General features: G+C 36.4%; 3 protein-coding genes across 3 annotated transcripts; all 3 read right to left on the reverse strand.

The window, feature by feature from the left end:
• Positions 1–16,538: 16,538 nt before the first annotated feature.
• Positions 16,539–17,594, reverse strand: LOC138307366 (uncharacterized protein F54H12.2-like). Its single transcript, XM_069248108.1, has one exon. The coding sequence runs from the start codon at positions 17,592–17,594 to the stop codon at positions 16,539–16,541; it is 1,056 nt and encodes a 351-aa protein (XP_069104209.1).
• A 728-nt stretch (positions 17,595–18,322) lies between these two features.
• Positions 18,323–19,468, reverse strand: LOC138307436 (uncharacterized). Its single transcript, XM_069248228.1, has one exon. The coding sequence runs from the start codon at positions 19,466–19,468 to the stop codon at positions 18,323–18,325; it is 1,146 nt and encodes a 381-aa protein (XP_069104329.1).
• A 1,807-nt stretch (positions 19,469–21,275) lies between these two features.
• Positions 21,276–23,264, reverse strand: LOC138305148 (uncharacterized). The gene is made up of 5 exons (XM_069245558.1): positions 22,705–23,264; positions 22,521–22,610; positions 22,371–22,409; positions 21,984–22,176; positions 21,276–21,856 (listed from the first exon to the last, which is right to left on the reverse strand). The coding sequence occupies exons 1-5, from the start codon at positions 23,002–23,004 to the stop codon at positions 21,597–21,599; spliced, it is 882 nt and encodes a 293-aa protein (XP_069101659.1). The 5' UTR covers positions 23,005–23,264; the 3' UTR covers positions 21,276–21,596.
• Between the last annotated feature and the right edge of the window lie 3 nt (positions 23,265–23,267).

Here is a 23,267-nt window from a genome sequence, read left to right on the forward strand (position 1 = left end):
TAGATTAAGGTTCATGTAATGGCTTTAAACAGTGATATTCTGCAAGCCTAAAACTCATTACTGTGCTGCAATTGAACAGAACTAATTTCATTAATTGTTGGTATATACCCTGGCTAACTGTCAGTCTTACTGTTGATATGTATTTTGTGAAGCTGCGTGTAAAATACAGTAAAATATGAGAAAAATGTATATTTCTGGAGAAGACATAGAACTCGTGTGAATTGCATTGATGGAACCAAATAATCATGCCATCGTGTTCAGTTGTGAATATGCCAGGTACTCCAACAGTTTGTTTGGCAAAATCGGACCAGCAAATAGCGCCGGGGCCTACTGTAGTAAATGCCTATAAATGGCGGATCAAAAATATCGCATATAAGAAGCCATCTCAATTGATACAAATGTTTTTATAGACACCATAAGGTACTCTGAACATAACAAGAAGACTCTTCACGAAAAAAATAGTTCAAACAATCTGTTTGGGGCGAAAAATGCAAATTTCCGGAAAGAGGCTCAAAGTCCACATTTTAAAGGCCCACTACCTTTCCGAAACGGCTTTTAATTTTCAAATTGGGAATGTAAAACTAGATCGGTAATTTTGTAGAGTCGCAAAAGTTATTAACTTACCGTCAATACTACATGTATCACCACCTTCTGCACAATTTGATTAAAATAAATTTAAATGTTAATTTTCATAACGCGGGTCGTCTTATGTTTCCCGCCGTCGTCCTAAATACCGCGCGGTAGTTGACTATCATTGCGTCAGACGGCAAAACAGCGAAATTACTCTCCACTGTTATCATATATTACGCAGGAAATCTTGCACATGTTTGGTGTTGTAACCTCATCTTAGGCCATCGGTATATATTTTCTGATGTTTTTAATGTTTTTAAGAAACCTTCATATTTTGCTCTGGAAAGGTAGTGGGCCTTTAACTATTTTTTTCGTAAATATTCTTCTTGTCATGTTCAGAGTACCTTATAGTCCGCTAAACCTGCCTATATTATAAGGCTTTTTTTATTTATTTTTTTTTTGCCTATATATATTAGGCAAAAAAAAAAAATAAAAAAAATAAAAAAAAGCCTAATAATATAGGCAGGTTTGGCGGACTAAGTACCTTATAGTGTATATAAGAGCATTTGTATCAATTAAAATGTCTTCTTATACGCTATATTTGTGATCCGCCATTTAAAGCATCTAAGAGCTTCTTTGATGTTTAGCAGCATTTTGCATTTGCATTTACAACAATAGAAATGCATACGCTAAGCATTAAATTGAACTAAATCTTTTACTATCACTACGCCCGAAATAAATCTCGACTGTTTTTATATATAACGCATGTTTCATAATGCATGTTTTCAAGTAACCTTTAAATTTTCCTCCGGAAAGGTAGTGGGCCTTGATGACACCGAACTATGTTTATTTGTGGATGTATTATATTTTGCCAATAATTGATTTGAATTATGACCATAAGAATAGACGATTGTTATTATACCATGTATTTCATCTATGGTTCAATGTTTAAATTAGACAAAACGTACATAACCAAAATATGAGTTTTTGTTAATTAAAAAAAAATAAGTCGATTTCGGTCTATCAATCGTTTTTTGTACCTGTTATAGACACTAGTTAATATAACGGCATGCTTATTTATGGGATAATTGCGGTATTCTAATATATTGTTATGCGTTTTTATATCAACTCTTTACTCTTACACACATGCTGTATATGCATATTTGTGTGCATAATGTAGATATTATAATAATGCATCGCATCACATTTCCTGATTCAACTTGTCCCCCACTGGGTCCGTCTAAGTATACAGGATATTTTTTGGAAAAATCGCGGCATTTGAAAATATTGTCATGTGATTAGTATGAATTCTTCACTGTAAAATATTTGTTATCAATTTTATATGCATTCATAATGCAGATGTTATCTATATTGTATCGCATCACATTTCCTGACTGAAGTTGTTCCCCACTGGGTCCGTCTTAGTATACGGGTAGTGTTTTGGGACAATTGTGATATCTTAATATATATTTATCCGTTTTTATATCAGTTCTTTACTCTAACACACATGTTATATATGTATATTTGTGTGCATAATGTAGATAACATAATAATGCATCGCATCACATTTCCTGATTCAACTTGTCCCCCACTGGGTCCGTCTTAGTATAGGGGTCGTTTATGGGATGGATAATTGCGGTATTCAAATATATTGTTATCCGTTTTATATCAGTTCTTTACTCTAACACACAAGTTATATATGTATGTGTGTGTGTATAATGTAGATAATATAATAATGCATCGCATCACATTTCCTGATTCAACTTGTCCCCCACTGAGTCCGTCTTAGTATAGGGGTCGTTTATGGGATAATTGCGGCATTCAAATATATTGTTATCCGTTTTATATCAACTCTTTACTCTAACACACATGTTATATATGTATGTGTGTGTGTATAATGTAGATAATATAATAATGCATCGCATCACATTTCCTGATTCAACTTGTCCCCCACTGGGTCCGTCTTAGTATAGGGGTCGTTTATGGGATAACTGCGGTATTCAAATATATTGTTATCCGTTTTATATCAACTCTTTACTCTAACACACATGTTATATATGTATGTGTGTTTATAATGTAGATATTATAATAATGCATCGCATCACATTTCCTGATTCAACTTGTCCCCCACTGGGTCCGTCTAAGTATACAGGGTGTTGTTGTTTGTTTTTTTTTGAAAAATCTCGGTATTAAGAAAAATGTCATGCGTTTAATATGAGTTGGGTCTATGTTTGTATACGATTGTTTTTAAGGATTATCTGGTATTTAAGATATTTTTTCTTTAGTTTAGTACTTTTTGTTTAATAATTTGAACATATGCATGCTATTTAAAGATGCTCCACCGCCGGCAGAGCAAAAATGATACTCGTCATTTGAACAATAATTGGTGTTTAATCGTGTTTATATATGTCTAAATTACACCAAAAACATCATATAATATAATTTGTTTTGCTATTGGTGTATGCGCAACCCGTACTTCATTCCATATGGATCAAGAGTACCAACGATTTTTTTTCGGGATGCAATTAACTATTTTTCGATATTTTTATCTTAAAGAAAAATGAGAAACTCAAACTTTTCAATGGTGGTAATGGTGTAAAGTAATAACTTTTGTAACTGAAGAAGAATACTAATTCGCCTGTTCCTGTTTTTGAAAGAGAAAAAATACTTTTTGTCAGCGGTGAAGCATCTTTAAAAGAAAATGCGCCACGAAAAAAATGACAATAGAGGAATCAAGAGACGTTGGAGAGTCGCCGTACGCCTAGATGTACAGACTTGGGTTTGTAATGATCAGCTTCTATATGGAATTTACAGTAATAGGATAAATATATAAGAAAATGTTTATATTTATTATTTATAATAAACATTCCTCTTTATCCCCCCAAATAGAAGAGTTCCATAGAATGAACAAAATTTAACAGAAACGTAAAAAAAAAAAATACCTTTGTCATGAAGGTTATTTTCTTGAAGAAATATATGATATATGTACAAAGAACATTTTTTGAACTTTCTATAAGCAATTTTACATTTTTTTTACATTTACAAAAAGTGAAGTGGATATATACTTGTAAAACGTAGCAATAAAAACGATGAACCAAATATCAATTTTAAGTGATACAATATTATGTGAACCTTACAGTTAATTGACACAAGCTTTGAAAAGAGAAATATTATTTTAGAGTACTTGAACATTACAAATGCTATACACCATATCAGAATTAAATAAAAGAAAATTGAAATGTTAGAGCTGAGGCTTTGTCAGCATGTTTTTAAAAGTGTTTAAGTTTATAACGATTTCTTTATTTTAAAACAATTTTGCCACAGTATAAAAAAACATTTTCCAGAACACAAAAGGATGGAGTCAATTGCTAATTCATTTGAAAACATACGTTGGTATATCAGTCAGCGGGATCGTGGATGAAAATGCAAGAGAATAGAAACAACTATCTGTAACATTTAGATAAAACTACATAATATAAAATACATGCATATTAATATATACTAAATTATTTATATGTTATTTATATTCTCAGAATTTATCGCGCTTTTATTTTACCTGTATTAGAATACGCATGTGAATTATGGGATGGTTTTTCAAACTCTGACTCGGAAAAATTAGAAAAAGTTCAAAAGGAAGCTGCTAGAATAATAACCGGTCTTCCCTCTTATGCAAGTATCGATTCTCTATATTTTGAAACTGGTTTAGAATCTCTATCTTCTAGAAGGAAAAGGAAAAAACTTCATCTTCTCTATAAAATGCGCACAAATCAAACTCCTGATTTTCTTACTTCTCTACTTCCTTCTACCGTTCAAGATCAAGCTGCCTATCCATTAAGAAATAGAGATGACTATAGAATTCCGTATTACAGACTTTCATCTACAAACACTTCTTCTCTACCTTCTACTCTTCGCTCTTGGAATAACTTAAAAAACTCTGTTAAGTCAGCAATATCATTGAGCCTTTTTAGAAATTCACTGAAACCGGTTTTTAAATCTTCTCCTTCTTACTTTGGCATTGGTGACCGGAAGTTAAATATATTGCATACAAAACTTAGACATCAATGTAGTTCCCTAAATTACGATTTGTTCAGGATAAACCTTGTGGAAACTCCATGCTGCAACTGTGGACATATTTGTGAGAGTGTACATCACTTTTTTTTCGAATGTAAAAATTATAATGTTGAAAGGAATTTGCTATTGGAAAGCCTAAATAATATGAATTTAAATGTTCTTATTGATTTAAATTTAATCTTGTTTGGAAATGAGGATCTGTCTCTGGAAACGAACACAGGAATATTTTTATATGTTCAAAACTTTATTAAATTAAGCAAAAGATTTTAATATTAGACGAATACCTTTATTGTTATACACCTATCAGTTCTTTTCGATATCTCTTTTGTGTATTTTTGTGTTATCTAGAAATCGACTTAAATCACGTTATTTTAGATATTATGGCAAGTTGGTACTAAGGCGACGATTGCTTATGGATTTGATGGAAGACCTGAACAGCTAGGAGAAAGATTTTAGGAGTGTGATGGACATTCTTTGAGAGGGAAGGCAAAGAACGAGATAATTAGTCCAACTGTTGCCGCAAATTATTATTTATTAATTAAGTCGATTTAGTATTACAATTTTAAGACATTGAATTTTCTTTCTCTCCTTACTCCCCCCCCTCTCTCTCTCTCTCTCTTTCTCTCCAAAGTGTTCTTATTTACTATTTAATCACTCATTTATATATTTTCATTACTTTGCATTGATCAATAAAATATGTTAAATCAGATCTAAAATTAATTTTAAAAAATACGATTCAACAGGTAAATCGTTGATGTTCGCTGTATCTGTAATTATAAATCTATACCCGAGCCAACGTCACGCACGTTTAACAAATGAACTGCATAACCACTGAGGAGGTGATAAAATGATTTTTTTAGACGAGCCAATTCACCTAATAAGGTAAACACACTATTGTCACAGCGATTTGAGCAGTTCTAGACAAAAGTAGCATTACTCTACGAGCAAGGGACAGGGTTCGGCATACCAGAAGTTCGACCACAATGTGTAATGGCGGACAGCGAGCGAGTTTGAATACTCCACACGCATTTCACCACCATGGGCTTTTCTGGCATATTACAGTAAAACCAACTGATCTAATTTCCATTAGAACTGGTTTTTTCCCGATATATGTACAAATTTTAATGTTCTTTTAGCCTGAATTGTCCCTTTAAAGGATTTGTGCAGTCAAAAATGATAATTTCAGTTCATGCTGGAAATGGCTTTATTAGACCATGTAGAAACATCTCCGTGCCGCGCGCGACCGGAATAACCTGTAAACCACCGATATCGAGGTCAAATTTTCTGACCACCCGATTATGCATATTTTCTAGCCCTATACCGTGTGACGTCATAATAGTCCGTGGCTATAACTGATGTGCTATCACTTACATCGACGGTCACAGGGAAAGCCGATCAAAGATTTTTTTATGATTACTTTTGAGTGAAGTGAATCGTACAATAACTTTGTCTCGAATATAAATAACTAAAAGAGTGAAATTCGATGTTTCAAAAACTCTAATTTATGCTCTAATATCAGGTATCTTCGTGTAATTATGAAAGAAAATCCACACAGAAAAAAAAGTTTCAGATTTTTTGTCGAGGAGTTCAGCAACGAATACGCTTTAATTAGATAATATTTTCCTGTAGTCTGTATCTTTGATACATTGTGAATTGCAAAGTTTGTGACTAAAGCATCAAGGATATGATGCCTGACATACGTACACACCGATGATTGATCATTGCAGACATTGTGTTGTGTGTTGCTAACCGAATAAATCGAGATACATTTATTACAATACCGCAAAACGTTTCAACATGTGGTAGAAAGAATTTACTTTTGATATTATAAAAGATCTTAATATTGAGATATTAAGCAAAACAAACTATTTTTTCAGACTGTGCGGTCGCTTTCAATTTTTAATCGATATACGAGTAGATACACCGATATTATAGATATATATAATTAGCCATGCCTTTGGTTTGATGGTTATGTAATACCTAGACCAGGATGTTGTTTACCTGTACACAACGCCATTCATCGAACTCACCTGTAATTACCTGGCCGCGGGCAATTTGCTATTCGGTGGACAATATGGGGTATTTTTTTATAATTATTATTTTTGTTCCTTTTGACCTCTTGTTGCATATGTACATATGTCATGAGTGAATAAAAAATCTTGAATCTTGAAATCTTGGTATTTGCTATTGTCTTACTGTCAATCAGGTTAGGACATCCGTTAATTGGATTGTGATTTGAATTATGGAACCCCCGTACATCTATGCTCTAGTTTTTTTTATTGTCACCTCCATTTTTAAAATGAAGATGTAAAAGCAAATGGAAATAAAATACACCTGATCATACCTAGGAATATATATTACATACACACACACATATATATATGTCGTACACAGGTAAAACAAAAAATGGAAGGTGACTTAATCAGAAACAAAAATGGTACTAAGAACTATTTCAACTAAAGGTTTAACCTTAAAAATTATTCCAGTCTAGCACTGTAATTACGGAATCGTGGCATATAGCAATTTTCCGTAATTTCTAAGGTATTAGTAAAAATTCTAAGCATGTATTTTCACCGTTTCGAATCTAAATGTACATGTATAGTCATACAAGAAGGGTTACAACATTATCACACTAAATATACTTATTTAAATATCACTTAGTATATTTTTAAAAAGGTACAAGATATTATATCTATTTTTAATGCCTGTATACAAGTAATTTCAATTTTCATTTAAACACTTTATGTGGTTACTCTTTGGATTATACGATAAATGTTCATATATCATACTATTAAATCTCGGTATTATATTATTTCAAGGATTTAGTATAATTTTGAAATAATTATGAATTTAAATCTACACTTATACTGTAATTTAGGAACATATGTCAGAAATACCATTGATGTATTTCTGCTTTTTAGTAAACGTTATGGATAAAGTTTCAAAGGCAACAATATAGATATACATATTATTTTCGGTATAAGTTCGGTACTGTAACTCCAATATCACATAACTGATAACCGTCCACATTTTATTTTTACTCAAAAACTGTGCCGTGTTTGCATCGTTATAGCAGAAGTTTGAATGAAATAAAAACACGGATTCTAGATAAATTCATGCTAAATTTTGGTATTTTACTCGTGAAAAGATAGTGTTACATTATACTGTTTTTTTTTTTTATTACACTGAAATTTACATCATGTGCTATCTAAATCTCAGTCCAGACTGATCCGAACATCATTTTGATATCGCTATCAAATTGGACTGATTATCTAATCTAAAGTTAGATATATGCTTGTTTGAATTTTTGAAGTGGTGTAAATGGAATGTTTTGAAACTGAAAATATCTACATCATAAAGCTAGAATAACCATTTACTCGAAAAACTCAAATAGTAGATCTAACGTATACGTATATATGCTGTATACATGTATAGTACTAGGCTAAGTACCTTGTGTAGCCGCGGACTACTCTGACATCACAAGACCACGTGACCATCTAGCTCATTATCTCTGAACCGTAGTCGACACTACCCGTAAATCACGACCAAAACCAACCGATAGCGCTAAAAGCTAGGCGATTCGTTGGGTGGGACTTAATTTTTCATTCATCCAAAGCAATATCCTGACGTATTATCAAAAAAAAATTTTGGCTGCACAAATCCTTTAAGAATCTTCTCTCTTCATAAGTAAATATTTCCATATGACTTGTCCTAGCTAATATAAATTATATTTCTTGTTGGAAACAGGAGTTAATATCGTTAAATATACTGTACACTTACTGTAGTTGTATGTAAATCTAACGTTATGTAAAGATAATATGTTAGTCATTTTACTATTTTGACCACGCAATTTTTAAATGGGAACGTAAAACGAGATTGATAATTTTCCTACAGGTAACACTACACTTATCATCACCTTCTGAACAATATAATTAAAACAAATCAATTAAGCATTATTGTCAATAGTTTTGGGGGTTATGAGGTCATAGACAAAAAAAGGAAGGACGTATCCGTCCGTCTTCTGTCTTATGACTTCTTAACCCCAAATATATTGAGAATAAAGTTTATAATTAAATTCAATAACCTTCATCAGGTACTAATTAGACACAAATTTCCTTGATTTTACTTACTTTTACAATAAAACAAATTAAATTGCGGCGCATTATGTGATATCAAGTCTTATTCAATAATTCAGTTTGGCCAATGATAGAACGAATATACGTACCCGGCCTACTATACCTTTCGGCCGGGTACGAATTGGTCCCTATGTGTCGTAGTTGAGCACTGCCTCCGAAAATCACTCGGGCATAGTTTTCTATACTTTTTTGTAGGTTTCCAATTATTTTATGCGTATACATGCATTTGCATATTATTTTTGTCCAAAACAAACATAACTACCATTCTTAGTATCTATCGTACCGCTCACAAGACGTCAAATTTTTAATTTGTGGACTTGCCGTATAAATTCCCTTCAGAAAGACCTTCATATATATTATGTAAAAAAATATTGCCTCGATGAGAATTCGATATTTTATATGGTTCAGTTTTATTGCCTAGTAGGTAAGCGATATCAAACAAGTACGATAAAAATGCAAAAAAACGTTTTATAATGGTTTGCATAATCATTACTTTGCTCCATTAGCAGTAATAGGCACCAATTGTAGCTCTAAAGACGACACCATTTTCTGTCAAAAAGTCTTTTGAGCTACAATATTGCAGCTAGGCCAATGACTGTGCCGCTCTTAAAATTCCCCGCGAAAAAGTGCTGTATTTATGACGCTATAATACTTGACGTGCAATCTTTCGGTCTATGGAAAATAACCTCAAAATCTAACTAATAAAATGGGTGTAACATATGAAATTAAATTATACTTGTATATTCTTTCATAGTCAGTCTTTATACAATATGAACCTGACATACATTATATAAATGTTTTATTTTAGATTAAAGAATTTGTGCAGCCAAAATTTGTTTTTGATAATACATCAGGATATTACTCTGGATGAATGAAAAATTAAGTCCCACCCGACGAATCGCCTAGCTTTTAGCGCTATCGGTTGGTTTTGGTCGTGATTTACGGGTAGTGTCGACTACGGTTCAGAGATAATGAGCTAGGCGGTCACGTGGTCTTGTGATGTCACAGTAGTCCGCGGCTACACAAGGTAAGCCTAGTACTATACATCTATAGTTCCACATAATGACATAACTCTAGTTGATAATGATGTTATATTCGAGGAGTTAGATGCCCGTATTTCATCCCGTGAAATTGCTGATGCTATACATAAAATAAAATGTGGTAAGTCACATGGACCTGATGGCATTTTAAATGAATGTTTTAAATATTGTGAGGAATTACTTATTCCAACTCTTTCAATATTATTCAATAACATCCTTAACAGTGGTTGTTTTCCTACTAATTGGTCATCCGCTATGATCATACCTGTATATAAAAAGGGGGATCGTAATGACCCTAATAACTTTAGGGGTATTAGTTTAATTAGTTGTCTTTGTAAACTTTTCACTTCTCTATTAAATAAACGTATTTTAGATGTATGTATCAAATATGACATTTTAACTGATGCGCAATTTGGTTTTCGACCAGAAGTTAGTACTATAGACGCAATTTTTGCTTTGCACTCAATTATATCTAAAACTTTGTCATCAAAGAAACGCCTATATTGTTGTTTTGTAGATTTTCGGAAAGCGTTTGACTTTGTTGATAGATTAAGCTTATGGCGTAAGCTGACTAAATTAGGCATTAGAGGGAAAATGTTATCTGTTATTAAGTCACTATATAAATCGGTTAAATCTTGTGTTTTGGTAAATGGTAAATGTTCTAATTATTTTGAGAACAATATTGGATTAATGCAAGGTGAAATATTATCACCGATTCTATTTTCACTTTTTGTTAATGATTTTGAAACTTCATTTATTGAAAATGGAAATTCTGGCTATGATTTCGGCGAATTGAGTCTATTTCTCCTAATGTACGCGGATGACCTGGTAATGTTCTCTGAAACTGTTGAAGGGCTGCAGTGCCTCTTAGATAGTCTTTATAGTTACTCAACTAAGTGGACATTGTGTGTTAATACTGATAAAACGAAAATAGACGTATTTAGAAATGGAGGACGTATACTTGAAAAGGAATCGTGGAGATATAATGGCAATGAAGTTGAAATAGTAAACGATTTTTGCTATCTTGGTGTAAAGCTGAAGTATAATAATAAATTTAATCAAATTCAAAAACATTTATCTGACCAAGGTCGTAAAGCCATGTTTGCACTTTTTTCTATGTGTTCTAATTTATATTTAAATTTTGAAACCTTGTTACGTTTATTTGACACGTATGTTTCTAGCATCTTGCATTATGCTTGCGAGGTGTGGGGATCATCGAAAGGGTGTGATATAGAAAAAATTCACTTGTCATTTTGTAAGAAGATCCTAAAAGTTAAGAGATCAACGTGTAACGCCATGGTATATTTTGAATTAGGCCGGTATCCATTAGAATGTTTAAGGAAGTACAGAATGATAAAGTATTGGCTTAAATTAATGGTCTCAAATAACTGTATTTTGAATTCCGCTCTTTTATATTTAAGTAATAGCAACACTGGTAATTGTTTCAATTGGATAAACCATGTTAAACATTGTCTTTTTTCTATTGGTTTTGGTAATGTATGGAATCATCACTATCTGTATAACCATAAACATATATTATGTTTGATAAAGCAACGACTATTTGACCAAAGTCAGCAACATTTGAGAGGCTTATTGGATTCCTCATCAAAATGTATATTATATAAGCATATTGTGAATCATTTTACTATACAATACTATTTGACCAAATATATACCTCCGAAATACCGAATTGTCTTATCTAAATTTCGTCTATCTGCTCATAATTTGGCCATCGAAACAGGCAGATATACCGATACTGCTAGAGAACAAAGATTGTGCCCTGGTTGCAATTTAGATGTGGAAGACGAATATCATTTTATTTTAATATGTATTAATTATCATGATTTAAGAAAGAAATATGTAAAACCTTTTTATTGGCGTAAACCATCTATGTACAAGTTGATACAATTATTATGTTGCGAAAATATAAGTGATATACGTAAATTAGCAAAATTTATATTTGAGGCCATGAAAATACGATCCCGCCTCCAATAATTTCAGTACAGTTATTTTAATGTTGTATACTTAACCTGTAATTTATGTAGCCTTTATATAATACACATTTTGATTTCAATGTATAGTACATTTGTAACTTGTCTATGATATTGTACTAATTACTATGTGATTGTATATATATGTATATGTGCGTATTTTGCACAATTCCAATAAGTTGTAAACTTAAGGAAAAATAAAGAATTGAATTGAATATACAGCATATACACGTATACGTTAGATCTACAATTTGAGTTTTTCGAGTAAATGGTTATTCTAACTGAATGATGAAGATATTTTCAGTTTCAAAACATTCCATTTACACCATTTCAAACATTCAAACAAGCATATTAGATAATCCGTCCAATTTGATAGCGATGTCAAAGTGATGTTCGGATCAGTCTGGACTGAGATTTAGATAGCATATTATGTAAATTTCTGTGTAATAAAAAAACCCAGTATAATGTAACACTATCTTTTTACGAGTAAAATCCCAAAATTTAGCATGAATATATCTAGAATCTGTGTTTTTATTTCAAACTTCTGCCATAACGATGCAAACATGGCACAGTTTTTGAGTAAAAATAAAATGTGGACGGTTATCAGTTATGTGATATTGGAGTAACAGTACCGAACTTATACAGAAAATAATATGTATATCTATATTGTTGCCTTTGAAACTTTATCCATAACGTTTACTAAAAAGCAGAAATACATCAATGATATTTCTGATATATATGTTTCTAAATTACAGTACATGTATAAGTGTAGATTTAAAGTCATTATTTCAAAATTATACTAAATCCTTTAAATAGTATATTCATTGTCGATCCTTCTGTATATCATACCGAGATTTAATAGTATGATATATGAAAACTTATCGTATAATCCAAAAAGTAACCACATATAGTGTTCGACTGAAAAATGAAATTACTTGTATACAGGCATAATAAATAGATATAATATCGTGTACCATTTCAAAAATATACTTATAATGATTTTCTTTCATAATTACACGAAGATACCTGCTATTAGAGCATAAATTAGAGCATAAATTAGAGTATTTGAAACATCGAATTTCACTCTTTTAGTTATTTACATTCGAGCCAAAGTTATTGTACGATTAACTTCACTCAAAAGTAATCATAAAAAATCGTTGATCGTTTTCCTGTGACCGTCGATGTAAGTGATAGCACATCAGTTATAGTACAGCTATAAGCCATGGACTATTATGACGTCACACGGTGTAGAGCTAGAAAATATGCATAATCGGACGGTCAGAATTTTGGACCTCAATATCGACGGATTACAGGTTATTCCGGTCGCGTGCGCGGCACATAAACAAATAAACTACATAACCACTGAGAAGGTGATAAAATGATTAATTTTAGGCAAGACAACTCACCTAATAAGGTATACACACTACTGTCAGAACGACTTGAGCAGTTCTAGACAAAAGTTTGCATATCTCTACGAGCAAGGGACCGCGGCACGGAGACGTTTCTACTCGTGCTAATAAAGCCATTTCCAGCATAAACTGAAATTATCATTTTTGACTGCACAAATCCTTTAACATCATACTTATTCAGTTATTTTTAAAAAAGAAATAAAATACTGTGTTGATGTTTTTCTAAAGAAGAGGAGAAAGACGAGAGAAAGCGAAAGGGTTTGTATAGTGGATAGATAAAGGGGGTAGAGAGAAAAGAAGAAGAAAAGAGAGAGAGAGAGTTATGGTAAGAATGATCTCAGAATATACAGCTAATATTACATGTGTATGTAAAAAAAATTAACGTGATTTACTGGTTGATAGTATTCCTTTATAAAATTATTGAACCAGGGCTACAAATTTCCATTAGTAGTAATGTATGAGTTCCGTAAGACCCCCTAGAAATTATGATATCGGTAACACCCCGATTGTTAGGCAAAGATGATGACGTAAGTACTGATCTGGTCTTGAGCATTCTCACCCATCAGAGTTACTTCCCTTTCTTTCACTCTGTCATTATAAGTGATGAATGTACAAAATAGACAAAACGAGTGTTATATAAGGGAGATATACGGAATTCTGTATACGGTACAGGACGATGCTAGGTTAGTTAGAATCGGGTCAAGTAGGAGGTTTTCGAAATATATGTTAATTATAAGTGATGATTGTACAAAATAGACAAAACGAGTGTTATATAAGGGAGATATACGGAATTCTGTATACGGTACAGGACGATGCTAGGTTAGTTAGAAACGGGTCAAGTAGGAGGGTTTCGAAATATCATAGGCATGATAGAACACAAAATCAGACAGGACACGGTAATGGAGATATACGGAATTCTATATACGGTTAATGGACGATGCTAGGTTAGTTAGAAACAGGTCAAGTAGGAGGTTTTCGAAATATATGTTAATTATAAGTGATGATTGTACAAAATAGACAAAACGAGCGTTATATAAGGAATTCTGTATACGGGACAGGACGATGCTAGGTTAGTTAGAAACGGGTCAAGTAGGAGGTTTTCGAAATATGTGTTAATTATAAGTGATGATTGTACAAAATAGACAAAACGAGCGTTATATAAGGAATTCTGTATACGGGACAGGACGATGCTAGGTTAGTTAGAAACGGGTCAAGTAGGAGGGTTTCGAAAGATAACAATATCAAAGGTATGTTGATTGACATTTTAAAAACTAATCAGAACACTGTTATATAAGAGAATTCTATAAACGATTACTGGAACAAAAGATAGAAATGGATCGTGAAGGAGATCGTGTGGAATTACGTTTCGTTAAAATATATGTTCACGTAACAGAGGATCAGGAGAGAGTATTTGAGTGTTTAATAGAGATATTTTCGGACTTATTTAGATTGTTAGGGATACAAATTATAGATACATCGGTCGGGTTATAAGAAACAGGTTATTTAGTGTTCGATCGTCAGTCTTCAATATGGCTCTACGAGAGATAGGAGAGAATTTGTATGCTTACACGGGTATGTACAACGATGAACTCCGTGTTAAAATAAAGAAACTGATGCCGGACGGAGATGGACAACTTCAGCCTGTTGACAACAAAGGTATGTACATGTCCAAAACATCTTTCGTATTTTCGTAAGAAAAAAAAAAAAATATATATATATATTCTAATAATTTTTGTAGATTTTAGGTTAGTGTTATTTCGGACTGAAGAAGGCCCTATAGCGGCTGAATATATTCCATAGACATGATTTTGATTTTACTTTGGCCTTTTATTTCGGATTATTAATATACTAGCTTTATACCGTTTTTACCTCATTATTATTGTAGATTTATTTATTTATTTACTTATTTACAGGAATTTCCCTAAGTGTCCAGCAATGGGAGACAATCGACGGGCACTCCCAAGAGATAGACGCAGAAATATCACGCGTCTCGGAGCTGGAGGCTACAAGTAAGAAGTCGTGGAGGATTTCCCCCAACCGCTTTTTGAGCGTTACTCGATTACAGAGTAAATATACGAGTGTCTACATGACGCTCGTCGATATAAGAGTCTATTTTATGAAGGGAGCTGACGAGCCCGTCAACCCTACCAGATTCGGGGTGGCGATGAAAATCGCGGAATGGTATAAATTGATGGGAATGAAAGCCGGTATCAATAGAGATATAACCGGAGGGAAATCAAAAGGCGAGGAACTAATGACGGAATGTATTTCATTTGTCATTTCGCAGGAAGTGAAGGATATGTCCACCAAGAACTGTCACGGGTGCCAAATAGATCACCCGAGTCAAAAACAGCATCAGACATCGGGGTGCCTTACTGACTGGGCTGAACTGATCGAAACCTATTTCGATCGTGCAGTTGACTGCATTAAGAGAAAGGATGTGTTAGCGCTTTTCATTAAAATATGGGATGACGGCGACGACGAGGAAGTGGATCTGTATCGGCTCTATAGGAGCGTTCTCCGCTCTAGTGAAGTGCTTGCCCTAACCAAGCTAAGGCAATGGAAACACGTGGTTGAATAACAACTGAGTTTAATAAAAATAAAAGAGAGAACATATTTTTTTTTTGAGTTTGTATTTTATTAATATTATAACCAATATATAGCAGAAAATATTGAATACAGATAAATGTCGTTAGATGTACAGTCTGTATTGAAAAATCGCAGCACATTGATATTTCGGACCCGTAGCAATAGATAAACGAGACAATAAACCCCGCATAATGTCGAATTGTAACTCTGTATAGGAGTTGAAGTGACGAATTTATAACTCACAGAATGTTGTTTCACGAAATCAACGATCGAGATAGGAATAGAAGTAGCCAATGGGTCGAATATCTCTGCGCTGTGATTTTTATCGAAATGCAATACAATCCAATGTCCATACAAGGAGCTAGGCATCGTGTTGACTATAAGAGAACACGGAAACGACAATACACGTAGACTTTGTAAAGTATCTCGCGAATACACACCCAAAAATTCACGACCTAGAACTGAATCGGTCTTAGCGAGACGATTAAGCTGACTATTGTTCATGACGAATAACGTTACGAGTTTGATCTATCTCAAATGTCTCCTCGAACTCGGAATACACAACACAAGACAATGTTTCCTTGAGAGCAGTGGCAAATGTAATCTCCAAACGGACATTGGCGTGCTGAGGAAGAGAAAGATAAGCATCGGCGGCAAACTGCGGCTGAAGCTGGAACCCATACAAGGCATACCCGCCCGGCCAATCGTCACGGTCGATTGCGTTGTCCGCGTCTAGATCGGATTTGTTTGCGACCTCGTAAGGCTGCGAAATGCCGTGACATAACACTCCCCAGTCGTGTCGGAAAGCTCCAACTTATGAGGTCGCGCGGGGACACTTACATTGTCGAGATAAACAGCGACACTTGACGCGTCAAAGGGTTGAAAGTTAAACGGATTTTTGTCGTAAGCGCCCGTATAGGCGTCGGTGGAGACTAATCCGAACACTAGCTTTCTAGGTACCTTCGACTGGTAGATATTGTCCCAAATGAAGCTGGTCTGTCCGACGGGTATGGACGCCGACTTAACGTCAGTTCGTATGTAAGGGTATTTTGCGGGGGTCAGTTCTAATGCTTTGTTATGTCCCACGATCACGCCTGGATTCACTTGAACCCTGCAAGCGCGGAATAAAACTTCCTGTAGTTCAATCTTATAGTCCGGGGTCGATTCCGCCGACATCACAGAGAACGCGGCATTATTTCGATAGAGCTTGATATCGACGTCGACACCGTTAAGTATATACCTGTCCAAGCGACACAGGTCTTCTAATAGCGGTCCGATCATGTCCACGCTTTTGCTGTTCTTTGTAAACGCGTTACGCTCAAACAGGCCCGAGTTTTGGCCATCCGGGTCTGCATCATCCATGGCGTTCGGCGTGTCCTGAAAGTAGAGTTGCGACGTAAGCTGGCCTTTCTTGGTCGATATTCCGAAATTCAATAATGTCTGCAAATACGCCTTATACGCGTAATTGCCCGAATTACCGGTGAGTTGTCGACCTTGCAGCGACACGTCTACCTGACTCCACAGTGTCTGTAGCGGCATGTTGATAAACCCTACCGACTCGTCGTCGACCAGCGACGTCCCGTCGGCTTTCAGCAACCGTACTTTGACGTAAAGCACGCTCTTTTGCAAAGAGAGATAATCACCTGTTTGATTAGGTAGGTGAAACTCGATCGGACCGCTACCGGAAATCTGAGATACCGGCCTGCAATCCACGAAATATGTTCTCTGCACGGCGCTCTGCACGACGGGTAATGAAAAAAGCATGAGTTCCTGCGGCAGACCTTCCATAGTTCATGAAAAATTGGTCTTCTTCCGTTTCTTGCGTGATTTTGTTTTCCCGACAGACTTGCGTTTTATCGCGGTATCGCGTTTCAGTTCAGAGCGAGCTTGTTCCACGGTCTGCTGCGTCGGTGACACCAACTGCGTGACGGAGGTCTGCTTCCCGTCTGAGGGGTGTTCCGCGACGGGAACGATATAAGCGGGGGTGTTAGAATTGCGTCCCAAACTCCCCCCGACCTGCGCACGCTTGACTGAGAGCGTCGGGTTTTTAGCCGTATTAACGAAGAAGCGAGTCCATTTTCCGACGTCGGGAAGATAAACTGTCATGCTAAGAACGGGTATGTCTTAAAATGCAATGTCAGAGTGACAGGACCTCGCAAGAAATCAGCCAGCTTGTCCTCATCAGTCCTCAGGTGTATTTCGACGGTGTGAGTCTCCGTGATTATAACGGGTATGTAAAACGGCGCACTGTACACGGCGTGTTTGCTATCGCGAGAGAACTACACCCTACGTAGTAAAGGTTGCTGATCATTTGCGACGTAAGTAGATCCTATCAGGTCGCAGTACACGAATACCGGCTCGTCTACCTCGCTCGATAGGCTTATCTCGCATAATCCCGCAAACCACGTACCGTTAAACCGTATGGGAGCTTTAAATTGAGTAATGAATCTCCACGGCGTATTCAGCGGGTAATAGTCTAGACTGTCCGCATTTGACACGATCGCATAGAAATCCATTTAAATGTCCTCGATCGAACTTTCGTTAATCCACGAATCGTAATCCGGTCCCCAATTTAACCATCTCACTAATAACTGTTTCTTTTTGTTTCTGCGCCTCGTTTTCAACACTTTCTCGATTCTGTATCGTAGATTTTCAGGATTTACGACGCGCTGAAGTTCGCTCTGATAAAAACTTCCCTGGATAGGGCGTTGCTTGTAATCTCTGAGGTAATAGATAGGCAGGCCTTGTTTCAACGCGCGAGAAGTCACCTCGAATATCTCTCCGGTGAACGTCTCGTGGTAGACTCGCGCAAATGTTCGTCTCAAGTGAGAAATGCGCACTTTATCTCCTATTTTGAATCGAAATATCGGAGTGCTTCTTTTCTTCTTCTTCTTCGTCTTCTTCTTTGTCGCTGTTTCTTTTCGTTGCTTTTCGTTTGGGAAGTAAACGGCTAGCATGGTATCTACTTCGTTCTCCGGTGTGACCTGGGCGGGGGCAAGACCTCCTAGCGACGTATGCGGCGTGTTATTATAACTGGCGACAAGATCCGATAAAACATCGATGAATCTATAGGTTTGATGGAAATTGAAATACCGCCACATGATTTGTCTTAAGGTCAAGATTATTCTTTCGGCCATGGAGGCTTTGGTTTCGTTATGCGTCAAAAAATGGTTAATGCGGCGTTCCTTAAAGAAAGCCTCGATTCTGTTGGAAGTAAATTCTTTACCGGCGTCTGTGCGGAGTGTCTTCGTCGGTCTTTCCTCGAATATCCGAACAAATGCTCGCATTACTTCGTCCGCTGTTTTGTTTTTAAGCGGCTGTAACATGAGATATCTCGAAAAGTCGTCTATACAGACGAGTAAATATCTCACGCCGTCGTTGTACTTAGCGATGTTTTGGACATCCATTAAATCCGCGTCGAATTGTTGATTAAGTCCGCCGGTTAGTATGCGTCGTCGCTTGAAACGGCGCCTGACTGGGCGGTTAAGGCTGTACGGATCCTGTGTCTGTAGCCAATGTTTGATTTTCACTAGACCAATATCGTATTTACCGTCGTTTCTAACCAGTCTCAGTAGCTGCCTGGGGCTGCGAAACGCCCCGGGTTCTCTCAGGTTGTAATAGAGACTCGCCAGGTAGCGATCTAGGTCCTGCGGGAGACGCATTGTTAGCTTGACCTTCGATGAAAGCACAGGCCAGCAGCAAGGACTCGCGCACCTCTGTTAATTGAGAGAAAATTTCGGGTGAAATAGCCAAGTCTCTTTTTCCTTTCCTTATTTTTATCCAGACCTTATTTTTACGTCTCGAAATATTCATGGAATGCGCGTCGTCCAAACGACAGCATATCTTGGATCGACTCGTCCATCGGATGTTCATTATGTCAGCGTTCCCGTTCCTGTCTCCGTGCGCTGTCTATGTCGCCGGACCGAGTCAGTCGGGTAAAACGACTTTCGTCAGACGCATGCTAGCTAATATAGACAAGGGAGTATTCTCCCCGCCTCCTGTAAAGATCGTGTACGCCTACTCTCAATGGCAATCGGCCTACGACGAGATACGACGCGAAAATGAGGGCGTGGTGTTTTTTGAGGGTCTACCCGACAAGCAACAACTCGAAAGATGGTCGACGGATAGCGAAGGGGGGAACACTCTACTTGTATTAGACGACCTGATGTTTCGCCTGATAGATAACCCGACTTATCTGGAGCTATTCACCGTCAATATACACCACGGAAATTTCACCGTAATCTACCTGTCGCAGAACATATTCCCGCAAGGTAAATACGCCAGGTCTATAAGTTTGAATTCGCATTATTTGGTGCTGTTCAAGAACCAGAGAGATATGATGCAGTTGAACGTCTTAGCCCGACAATTGTTTCCCAACAACACGGCGTATTTACTCGATAGCTTTAAAAAGGCTACGGACGAACAACAGTACGGGTATTTGATCGTTGACCTATCACCGAGGACGCCAACTAATCTGAGAACGCGAGTGTTTCCCGGGGAGATACCTATTGTGTATGTACCTAAGGACTCGACGCCACCGCGTGACCTATTACGCGGAAATGAGCAAGAATCTCAGAGAAAACTGGAATTTCGTTAGACTATTAGCGCAAGCCAAACCCAGACAACGAAGACAGTTACTGGCGTCCTCAAATCGAGGTCAAATCAGAGCGATTTGCGAAATCGTCCGGAACATCGTGTTTAATCCGGATTTACCACCTACGGTCGCCTACGTGAGTACTTTACGGAAATACAAAAGCCTGTTGTTAAAGTTATCGAAGAGAGGTACGCCGCTAGACGTTAAGAGACACTTGATAGAGAAACATAACGGGCGATTTTTGCCCGTGGCTCTCGCACCTATTTTAAGTCGATTAGAAGCCCTCTTATTCCGGTAACCATGTCAAGCGAATACGTCGTTTTACCTATCGATCAATACCGGCGACTATTATCGGATAAAGTTCCCGAGAAGGAATTAAAGTCGTCAGTCAAACGTCGAAAATTGTCGTCTGATGTTAAGAAGAGAAAAACGGGATACGTCACAGGAATTGGACCCCCTCCCGGCGAACCAGTCATCAAATGGATGAAATGAAGACATCGCCCCGAGGTGCCCGCTTTAAAGAAAAAAAAAATAGACATCGCCCCGATGTCTTTTGACAGTATAACTTGTATATAGAAATCAGTGTTTCAGAATAGTCTGAACCACTGACAATTCTTTTATTTAATGTCTAGCGTGTTCGAGCGCACCATTTTCTTTTTTTCCCTCCTAAGCGCTAACGTCAGTCGTGCGTTATTGTTTTCTTTGCAAATTATGATATATAATAATCAATAACGGCTGACTTACGTGAGCGCTTTTCGCTCCAGCTCTTCAGACTAAATGTGAGATTTTATTGTGGTATCATGACTGAATAAAATAAATTAAAACAAAAGACTTTCTTTTTTTTTCTCTTCTTTTATTAAAACTTATATATCACACACACACACACACACACACACACACAGTTAAGAACCTAGCATAAACAGTATAATTAAAATTGTCACTACGGTGAAAATCCAACACTTTCCTTTTGTGTGTCCGTCTCCTCGGTGATACACACAGTTGAACACTAACTACACAAAAAGACACTAAAATTGTCACTACGGTTTATTTATGTGAAAATCCAACACTTTTCTCTTTTTTTTGTGTCCGTCTCCTCGGTGATACACAGAATATCATAAACAGTTGAACACTAACTACAAAATTAGACACTAAAATTGTCACTACGGTTTATTTGTGTGAAAATCCAACACTTTTCTTTAATGTTTCTTTTGTTTTTGTTTCCTTCTCCTCGGTGATAATGACTGGTCGAACATAACCCTATCGTCCTCCCCGTCGCGTGTTCCAATGTTTTCAGGAGAGCTCATCACTTCGTCGTCCTCCATAGCTGCGTTGGTCGGGAACTCCATCATAGGGAGAACAGTCAGTTTCGCTGCGCCCGTGTTCCTACGACGACGAAATCTCCATACGATGATGATGATCACGATGATACCAAGGCTTGGAAGCATGACGTATAATCCTGAAAAAAAAAATTAAAAGTTCTAAAATAAAATATATCTGAATATTTTTTCTACAAGTTATGAAATATCATAAACATCGACAATAACGCTGTACGGTTATCATATTGATATTTACCGATAACTTACCTATAGATAACTCATCGCCGTGGTCAGGCTGGACGGTGTTGAGTTCGCTGTTGTTGGCGGTGTTTGTGATGTCCGTGTAGTTCAGAGTCGTCCGGTCAAGGGTGGTCATCGCCGGAGTCATCAAAGGCGTATTAACCGAGGTCGTGGATCGCGTGGTAGTTGTCGGGCGGACGGTGTTGGGTCTAGGAGAGGGCTGTAAATACAATATATTTTTTGAATTTATGTAGAGTCAAATTTACATTTATTCAGCATTAAGTGTGTTTTTTATATCTAGATATACAAAATTTACACAAATAGCGGACACGCTTGGAACAATAGAGAATGGAGATATTTATATACATGTGTTACATCATGTATTCTATTAAAGACGAAAAGTAAAGTAGTTACCTTTCTGGTTCTTATCTTCGGAGTCGCGGAGCTGGTCAACTACAAAACAAAAACAACAAACGAGATTTGTTTTTAATCAATCTTAACGAGCAATAAAGTAAATGATACTAATTGATTAAACAAAACGTCCGATAAAAAGCAAATAAATACCTTGGTTGTAGATGCCGTGGTGGATGTAGTCGAAGTCATCGTTGTTTGCACGGTTGTGTTAACAGTAGCGAAGGTTGTCGTTGTTCCGCGCTAATGAAATAAAAATACAGATATATTTAAAATGGGGTTTTTTTTTTTTTTTTTAATGGTGTTGCAGCATGTTTTCTGTAATAAGGAACGTTACCTTGCATAGCGTTCTGTTCACGACCAACTTGACTGTATCCCATCCTAAAGCGTAAAGCTGTTTGCATGTAACACTAGAATCTATCTGTAGGTACCGCAACGCTGGGCTCTGTCCTGACTCCAGATTGAATCTAAGAACTCTGTGGATAATCAAGCGTTCTATCCCGGGTGGGAAGGTTGTTGGTCCGACATCCTGTAGAACTCCTCCACATTTAATCACTTCTCCCTTTCTATTGCAGACCCTGGGCATAGCGGTGACGCTAATTAGACTTAGCGTGAACACAATTAATCCGATCGCCATCTTGACCAATATAGGCTGTCCCTTTGACCTGTGACCTATAAAGCTCCATCACTCTCGTTACGTAAACCATATCTCTCAGTCACTCGCTCGGCTGTTCTATTGACCCTCGACCCTCCCACTCGCGCTATCGTACAACACACCTATTTTCTGATCATTTCGCTTTTCAACAGTTTTAAAAGCTTACGAATAGATAAAATATCTGAAGATAGATTAATAATATGATATAATAATAATACACACACAAACACATATAACATATATAG

This window comes from Argopecten irradians, chromosome 1 (assembly GCF_041381155.1).
Source record: "Argopecten irradians isolate NY chromosome 1, Ai_NY, whole genome shotgun sequence".
NCBI lineage: Eukaryota > Metazoa > Mollusca > Bivalvia > Pectinida > Pectinidae > Argopecten > Argopecten irradians.

What these genes read in the sequence shown, in the direction of transcription:
- LOC138307366 (XM_069248108.1), bottom strand. Translation starts at nt 17,594, where the DNA reads ATGGAAGGTCTGCCGCAGGAACTCATGCTTTTTTCATTACCCGTCGTG.
- LOC138307436 (XM_069248228.1), bottom strand. Translation starts at nt 19,468, where the DNA reads ATGCGTCTCCCGCAGGACCTAGATCGCTACCTGGCGAGTCTCTATTAC.
- LOC138305148 (XM_069245558.1), bottom strand. Translation starts at nt 23,004, where the DNA reads ATGGCGATCGGATTAATTGTGTTCACGCTAAGTCTAATTAGCGTCACC. An exon ending in TGAACAGAACGCTATGCAAG is followed by an intron (nt 22,611 to 22,704) that starts GTAACGTTCCTT and finishes TTATTTCATTAG; the next exon opens with CGCGGAACAACGACAACCTT. An exon ending in CCACGGCATCTACAACCAAG is followed by an intron (nt 22,410 to 22,520) that starts GTATTTATTTGC and finishes TTTGTTTTGTAG; the next exon opens with TTGACCAGCTCCGCGACTCC.